At 32.7% G+C, this 8,930-nt stretch overlaps 1 protein-coding gene across 4 annotated transcripts in view; it reads left to right on the plus strand.

The window, feature by feature from the left end:
- Positions 1 to 8,608, plus strand: part of FYB1 (FYN binding protein 1) — a 141,635-nt gene extending 133,027 nt beyond the window's left edge. For all 4 annotated transcript variants that reach the window (XM_015242089.3, XM_015242087.3, XM_015242086.3 and 1 more), the window contains 3 exons: positions 4,956 to 4,989; positions 7,145 to 7,176; positions 7,954 to 8,608. In XM_015242089.3, the coding sequence (XP_015097575.1) occupies positions 4,956 to 4,989; positions 7,145 to 7,176; positions 7,954 to 7,976 (89 nt within the window). In that variant the 3' untranslated portion in view covers positions 7,977 to 8,608. The remainder of the gene's footprint in view (positions 1 to 4,955; positions 4,990 to 7,144; positions 7,177 to 7,953) is intronic.
- The last annotated feature ends 322 nt before the right edge of the window (positions 8,609 to 8,930 follow it).

Here is an 8,930-nt window from a genome sequence, read left to right on the forward strand (position 1 = left end):
CACTCATCACACTGTTACCCAAATATTATCTTTTAAAATACAAAGTCTTTAGGGTTAGTACATAAAACCCTTTTCTGGTCTAGCCGGACCCTCAGCAACTATTTCCCATCTGCAACTGATGCTCCAGAAATACAAACTGCTTACTTGTCATTCCCTGAGTACATTATGCTATTTCACCCTACTTTGATATTTTATTCTACTTGGAACACGCATAAATTATCTATTAAAAACAATCCAGTTGTCATCTAAAATTGGAAGAACACTCACTCCCTCCTCTCCAGGAACCCCAGCATAATCTCTCCCTTGCACCACCAGGCTTCTGCTTTTATTGCTATAATTGTCCTTATTCTCTTAGCAATCTATTACTTTTACTAGACTCTGAACTTAAGAGTAGCTTCAGTGAAATGTTCTCAACATTGTATTGCCAACACATTCTTCGCCTCCTGGCACCTAGTTTGGGGCTTTCTGAATTGAGTGTACAATTCGGAGATTGCATTTGGATAACCAGATGAAAATCTGACACATTGACATTCACAGGAAGAAGTCTGTTGAACAGTTTAGAAGTCTTATTAGAAGACAGAATTTCTTTGTCTTAGCCTTAGTAATGTGGTTCAGTTGTTGTGTATCATTTGGGAACCTCTAAATCTTTCAGTTCCTTATTTCTACATCTAATTTGCAGCAATAGCATCTGCAGTCCAACACCATGGTGACCTGAAGATTGTCCTTACTTTCTATTCTTTAATCCAGCAAAGAAAACAAAACCATAATTTACTTAAACCTAAATTTGTAATGATAGAAATCAGAGGCCAAAACATTAATAATAACCCCTTCCCACTGAGGAGTAGAGTAGAAGCCATTTTTACAAGCATTATCACATTTGATCAAATCTCAGCCACAGACTTGTAGAAGAGCACATTGTAGAGGTGTTGCGTCCTTAAATATATATCTCTGGCACTTTCCCAACTGTTCAGAATTTCTCGCCAATGTTTGTGAGTATCAACGTCTCATAAGCTGTGAGTTTTCCCACCTCCTGACACTGGAGAAAATTCTTCTATAAAAAAGTGTGAAATGAGACATGAGCTGAGTTATTTGTGTTCAAAATGTTCTCCATTTCCTCTGGGCATCAAAGACAGGGGAATTTTAAAGGTGCTTTAGATGTTCCCTAATCCAACTGATCATTTCTTTGTTTAGGTAATTTTTTTTTCCATTTTAAAACAGCATATGCTCACTGAAGGAAAATTTTTTATTCAGAAATTTTCAAAGTCACTGATTTGAAGCCCTAAAAAATAAGTAGGGAGATAGAGAAAGAAGAGAGAGGGAAAAAGAACATTTTTCTAAATGAGGATAATTTATATTTAGTATTATAAACTGCATTTTGTTTTTAATTTCTATTATATTTTGAGCATTTCCCCCTTGAAGTTGGACATTGTTCCATTTGCCTGGGTAAATCTATGTAATATGATTTTATTGTTTTTAAACTACGTGAGGCCAAATTGAGTAAATTTAACCTTATTTCTGGACTTGCTCACGACAAATAAAATAATAGGGAAATAATCAAAGTTGTCATTTTTATTAAGTAAAAAATTTGAAAACATTAGAATGAAGATATTTTTCATTTCTCCAAAGCTTGTTTTGTATATCCTTGGTAATTTTATATTCACCACATCCTTCTGAAAGGTGAGTCATTAGTCCTAGGACACATCTGCACTGTAGCAAGTAAACATTTTGGGAAGAAATTAACTGGCACATATGGGGGGGTGGGTGTTACTTTCTTGACTAGCTCTATCCCACCACATATTTCAAAACATTTGTTCCAACCACTGTGTTCTGCTGTATGAATGTGAGGTTTCCAAATAATAATTTCATACTGTGTGTGAGAATCCCTGATGTGCCAGTGCTCACAGCGTTACAGGGCTAACTACACACAGCAGCCACTCTACGTGTTACAGAACTCTGATGAGGTTTTTTGTTTATTTCATTTGTCTTTTCATTCACATTCCCTATGATGAATGTACATGGAAAGAGAGCATTTTTCTACTGCAAAAAAAAAAAAAAAGATTTTGTTTCTAGGAACTATAATGGGGAGATTATATAAAAATTCATGGTAAGTCACTTGTTTTGGCAGTCATGAATCATGATTTTAATAGAATGAGGTTTTAGCAGAGATTTCTAAAGGTACTAGACAGCAAAACCTATGCTATATTAAAAGTCATGAGCCCTGTAAAAATTCTATGTAATAGTGATTTTATAACTAATGAGCCCCAAATTATCACATCATTTTGGGGAACTAAAACAGAGCAGCACCGTCCCGTCCCACACTCCAATTCCGTGATACATTTGTTCTTAAATCATATTCAGTCACTGATGTTTATTTGTCTCACACACACAACAGCAGCAGCAACATTGGAGCATTCAGTAACAGAAAAAGCTGTTTCTTAGAACTCTTGAACAAACAAGATGTAGGAGGAAATGTAATAGGGGTTTGAGAATCCAAGGAAATTGTTTTTTATAAGTAATTTTGTGAAGGAGGGTAATTATGCTGTTTATCATGAGTTACTAACTTTGGTCATGGAAAGGACTGTCTTATGCTTGACTACAGATAGTGTCTTGTCCAGGTCTACAGAATTTTAGCATAATTGAGTTTTAAAAAATAGATTGTCAAAAAATATAGGAAAATAAAAATCTTTAACTTCCAAAAATGATTATATTCTGTTTTGGATTTTATTTCTCTTAATCATCCAAATATTGAAAAACAACAACAGAAAAATGCTTGATGCCAGACTAATTCCAGTCTCTGGCAATATTTTCTAATTTCTTATACATTTCTCTAATTATCTATCTCTTAATTTTAATTCAGGTATTTTACAGAGTCCAAACAACTCACATTAAGATTGACCTCATTGTTAAAGGTTTTGGTCGTTATTTTTAAATCACTAACTTAAACATGAATATCATGGGAACACTTACTATTGTATTGTTTTCCAATTTGTTTTAAGAGAAAATTCAAAACCAAAACAGAACCACCAATTTTAACTAACGAAAAAAAACATTTGTGACCATTACGGTCTGTGGAGACCTGTTCACCTTTTATTTTAGCCCCAAACATAAATACAGGTAAAGACAGATTTCAGTTATTGGAACCCTGAAACAAAATCCACAATTTGTTCTCAAAGTCTGTTATTTGCACAGGTTTCCTCTTTTGGGAGACACATGCTGAACTGAGTTGTTTGGAGATGAGCTTATCCCCCTTTAAAAATTATGTTAAATTATGATGTCCACCTTAATTTGTTAAAAGTCTGTTACTATGAAATGAAAGAAAGAACTGTGATATCAAAGGATCCTACCCAAGAACCATAGGTATCAAGTTTAGACGACCTTATGTGAATAATGTTTGCCACTTTTGCCTTAATCAAAATAAAAAGGAAGATACAGCATAATCTAATTTTTCATATACTGAGAAAAGTATTACTTTATTGTGCATTTGTCATTGTGACACATGCCTCATTACTTGCATACTACAGGAGTTCAAAGATAACTTTGATTCTTTCTTTTCCAAATATGATTCTTATAAACAGTTTTCACAAAAAAGTGGTAAATTTCTTAATAAAATATCTTGGAGGGTTTTTTTACCTTGGAATATTCTTTTATTCTTTCTCTTTCTCTTTCTCACTTTCGTTTAAATGGAGGTGCTGGGGATTGAACCCAGGACCTCATGCTCAAACTCTACCACTGAGCTATACCCACCCCTCTACCCTGGAATATTCTAAGGGAAAGTTCATTTCCTTAAATTAATCTACAATTTCAGTTTTATGATTCTAACTTTTAAAAAATTTGCGTGTTAAATAAGTGGCAATATGACAGTAATATGTTTAAGTAAGTTTATTATCATTTGTATTAATCTTTGCTTACGAGCTTGCTGATTTCTGATTTTTTTAGACATTTACTCTGGTTTAGAAACCAAAACTAGATCTGAAGTGGACCAAAACCAATCAATTGAGTCAGTGAAAGAAATTATTCAGAACCTGTATTGACAAGGCTATAAACAGTACTAATCTCCAGCATACAATAATAATGGTTAGGCACTAACACAAAATTAAGAATTCCAAAGTTAGTAATATTAATTAGGTGTCAGCAGACATTTTCTGAAGAAAAATAGTCCATGTTTTTTTCTAAGGAGTATTTTGCACAATATGGGCAAATGTAAAGTGATCAAAGAAATCTTTGCTTTCTTTTGTAAAATATGGTCTATTTTTCTACCTAACAGAGGAATTACTAGAATCCCTATTGTGTGTTCTTCTAATAATGATTTGTTCCATGAAAGATGAAAACGCGAAGGTTGCCACTCTGACAAATGGCAGAAGCAGCAGTGGAAGACCTTCCACACCGATTGTAAGAGAGCTGTTCTGAGACCGTTTGGAAAGCACACCCCCCCTAAGTAACCACTAGATTGCGGATCTGAAAGGGTAGTTGAACACAGTTCTGACTCTGCTCAGTATAATAAAGTTTGAAAAGTTAAGTCTTAGAACTGGTGGTATTTAAAATCCCTACCTATGGACTACTTTTATAATTGGAGAAATTATGCTTCATAAATTCTTCCTACAACTGGGTCATGTGGGTAACACCTTGAAGAAATAAACTAAAATTTGAAAGGTGCTTGTGTTCCAACCTGCAGTGGCTTCAAAAAGAAAATATTATTCTTTAATTTAAGGGGGAAAGGAGAAAAGATTGTAAATGGAAGGAAAGAGGCATGTAAGAGAGAAAAGTTAGAAGAAGAAAAGAAAGGGAGAGAAAAGTGGGCTCAAGTAAGAAAAATGAGTCATATTTGGAGATAGAGACAATGATTCAATACATTAAATTTTTAATTGCTAAATTCTATTTCAAATTCTTAAAAGAAATAGTAGAGATTTTTCCAGATTGTACTGTTGATAAAAATTTATTTTCTTTTTCTTCCTTAGATGGTTATGTCCTTCGGAGTTACTTGGTGGACAAGTAAGTCCATTTTCTTCTACTACTATACTTACAAAAAGAATTATATGCTTTTATTTTTAAAAGATTCCTAATATCACTTAAATAACATACTAAGCTACCATGAAGAAATTTTAAAACAATATTCTATACTAATGTCAATATAGTAGTAGCCATAATGAAGTTAAAGTTTTCATAAAGTGTCACTCTTTCAAATATAGAAGAGAAACAATTCTCATTCATGATTATACAGCTCACAGTTTAATATCTTCATTGAGACAGACATTGCAAACATAGGAGACAGACAAGTCAAAACCATTAACACTTTCATTAACACTTTGATGTCACTTAGTATCAATGCAGTTGGTTGAAATGAATTAATCAGGGACCAATAGTGTCTGCACAGTAGGTATAAATATCACCTGTTGAGTGTTCATGGTTGGGCCCCTGATTGAGAGCTTTTCTTTACCCACACCAGGCACAGTAGAGTATTAAGTTGTCTTTTTTAGAAGCATGCCAGAAAAAAGACAGTGGTCAATGATTCTTCTATTCTTATGAATAGGATGTTGTCACAGTCTGGTACTAGTGCTACTAGAGTCCCCCCAAATGTAAGATTCTGTTCAAGTAAACCAGTACAAGAAATGAACTCATTATCAGAGTAAGGCATATGTCAATACAAAGATTTACAGAATTCTGTGCATAATTTTAAAAAATCAAGGAGTATTTACAAACTGTATCCATAAACAACCTGACACCAATCAGGAGACAAATCGATGTTTAGTGCTCTGTCAGCAAACTAATAAAGAGTTAAAAGAAAGACAGTCAGAGCAGTAATCACAATGGTAGGCGTGAGACTTTTCAATAGGTTTTATCCCGTGAAAGATAGAAATTTCAAGGAAAGAATGTGTGACAAATAACGGGACCTCTTCATCAGTGATTATTACAGGATGATTAAGAAAGAATTTAGAAAATGTACTGAGTAATTATTGCTTCTCCACCTATTGAAACACTTAATAAATGTTTATTGAATGAATGACAGAAAAATCTATCCTCTTTGCATTTGCATCATATTTCCATTAGTCAAATCCTCCCTCAATCTCAGAGAAAGGATCCGAACAGAAGACATAGGGAACTCACAGCATCTGCCATAGCTGGCAGCAATTTGAAAGGCCTGCTGCTGCTTCCGTGATAAATGCACAAAGGTGGTACAAGAACCAAGAGTGGGTCTGGTCTAAGTGACAGTCACCTTACATTTCTGAACTTTGAAATCATATCCTACTTTTCAAAGCTGTATTAACATTTATAATACTTTCTATTTTGATTATTGTGTATCATTCTTTCTTCTATTAGATTATAAGCTTCTTGAAATCAAAACTTGTGTCTTACTTATATTTATATCTAATGGAACATAGGAGGGACTCAGTATGTGTGTGGAATAGAGTATTTCCCAAAGATTCAGGACCAGATAAAACCTAAAATGTGTGAAAGTCACCAGAACTTTTATTAAGAATGCTACCTATAACCATAAATACTGCCATTAACATTTTAATCATTATATAAGATAAGAATTATCATACTAACTGTATCCTGGCTACTACTTAATCAATATTTAAATATATTGTAATTAACATTTACAAATTATAATTAGAAACATTGCAAAAATGATACACCCATTTTCAGTGTTAAATATGGTTGTATTTCATTCAACGTTTGAAGTTCAGATGAAAGTAGTATAAATCTGATATAAAGAATATAAAGGATTCATTGTATTTTTTGGATTAGAGCCCCCAGTGGAGTACTGTGCCATGATTTTTCAGTTTGCTCAGTTCAGCAAACACTTCGTACCAAACACAGCTGTGTGCTAGGCTCATGATTTAATCTAAAGATGGGTAAGGTATGGTCTGTGTTCTTGGGGAATGTTTTCATTATTCTGTGTGTCTACAATATGGAATAAATTGGGTGTTGGTTTTTTTTTTAAGAATGAGCAGAAGATTAGATTAAGTCAATGAAAGGAGATGCAGATGAATATGAAATTTCTTCTCACTTCTAAATGCATATGTAACTTCTCACCTTCAAATGCCTTGTGTCACATAAAATCATTGTATTAAATCTTTAATCTAAATATTGCTTTAGTGTTAAGATTTTTTATTAAAATAAAAATTATTTTCTACATTTACAGTGATGGAGAAATTTATGATGATATTGCTGATGGTAAGTCTCATGCAGCATCCATTGCAGAGAATAGTAATGGTGAATTTTCTGTTCCTACAAATACTGGAAACAGCTAGCTGAATTAATTGGAGCCTTCCAATCTGATCAGAATTTGAATCACCTGAAAATGTTAGGAAGGGTAAATGCTGCGGTATAATGAAAAAAAAATTATTTTTATACATGACTGGAAATCAAGGAAATTTTTCATTTATTTTCTTTGAAAACAAAAGAATGAAAATATTTGGTGAATTTTTTCATTATACCATGACTCTTAAAAAAGAATTACTTTTATCCACAAAAATGTTTGTACTTGGCCAATAAGCAGGTACTTATTTTATAATCTGTATTACTTACTAGTATTATCTAAGCATCATACATTTCTAAATTATGATCTAAAAAATTAATGTCACCTGAAGCATAGTGTTAATTACATTGTTTTAAACTTATGATTCTTACTGATATTTAATATTTTCAAACTCATTCAGGATGACTATCAAAAAGTACATTTAATTAAGTGTCAGGTAAAATAATCCTGTGTCTTATTTTGATAGAGAGTAGATCTGTTTAGAAACTTGGTTGGAATTTTACCCTGAGCAATGAAATTTAAATAAATGTATGGCCTTCCGTTTAACTGCTTTTTCATAAAGTGATCCAGCTATACTTTTTTTAATCCTAAACCAGGAGAGTATGAATCACCTATATTTCCAACCTTGGAACATTTAGAGGGTGTATGTTTTGTATAACTGTATTTAAATCTGTATTTTTTTTTTCTTTCAGGTTGCATCTATGACAATGACTAGCTCTCAGCTCTGCTCATTCTGCTGTGTTCATTTGATGCCAATGTGAAGTCTGGGTTTTAATTGGGATATTTTACTAGGTATCATAGAAAATGAGTACACAAAACTACTCATTACCATTTGTTATAAAATTCTGATTATCCTTTAGAAAATGACCTCTGCTTAATAACATCTTGGAAGAGTACATCAATGAGATGTGAGAATTATTAAGTGTCCATTTCTGCCTTGGGTACAACTGTGAAGGCACTTCTTCTAGACCATCAATAGACAACTTTCCCTTCCTAAGAAAATATCATTTGAGAAGAAATGACTGTTGTCTAAATAAATATAAGCAAGAACAATAAAGAAATATAAGGGAGACAATTTTTAAACTTCCCATAAGAAGGAAAACTATTGTTTGTGCTTCTAATTATGATCATATCTTAGATTCTGTATTCAAATTATCCATCTTTAAAAAAGCATGGGTGTCTCCTCTCTTACTGGTGGGTTAAATATTTTAAAAAATTATAGTAGTAGCAGAACTTCTGTGTAAAATTTGTCCGTATTTGTTCATTGTTAATATGTTTTAATTATTTGATAAGAATGTTTGCAATTAGTATGCACACCTAAGATTAAAACTGTTGAAGAGTCTAAAATGTCTTCTTTCTGCAGTTTCATGTGCAAACAGTATTAATAATTATAATTAATAACTCTATATTCTCTTTAAAGTACTGTTGTAATTAAAGTAGCTGTGAATGAAGACTACCCTAAAATTATGAAGAATGGAGCAGTGGACTTTGACATTAACTAGCTGCTTCTTCTTTTTCCTATGCAGACTTTTAAAGGTTTTCAGTTTTTTGTTTTTTCAGTTACCTCTATGGAAAAAAAAAAATTTTTTTTAACCAAACTGGAAAATTGGCCAGCAGAGGGAGTACAAATTAATAAACCTTAGTGTTTGGGCTAGGGTGTTTGCTATTG

The sequence above is a fragment of the Vicugna pacos genome, chromosome 3 (genome assembly GCF_048564905.1).
Source record: "Vicugna pacos chromosome 3, VicPac4, whole genome shotgun sequence".
Classification (NCBI taxonomy): Eukaryota; Metazoa; Chordata; class Mammalia; order Artiodactyla; family Camelidae; genus Vicugna; species Vicugna pacos.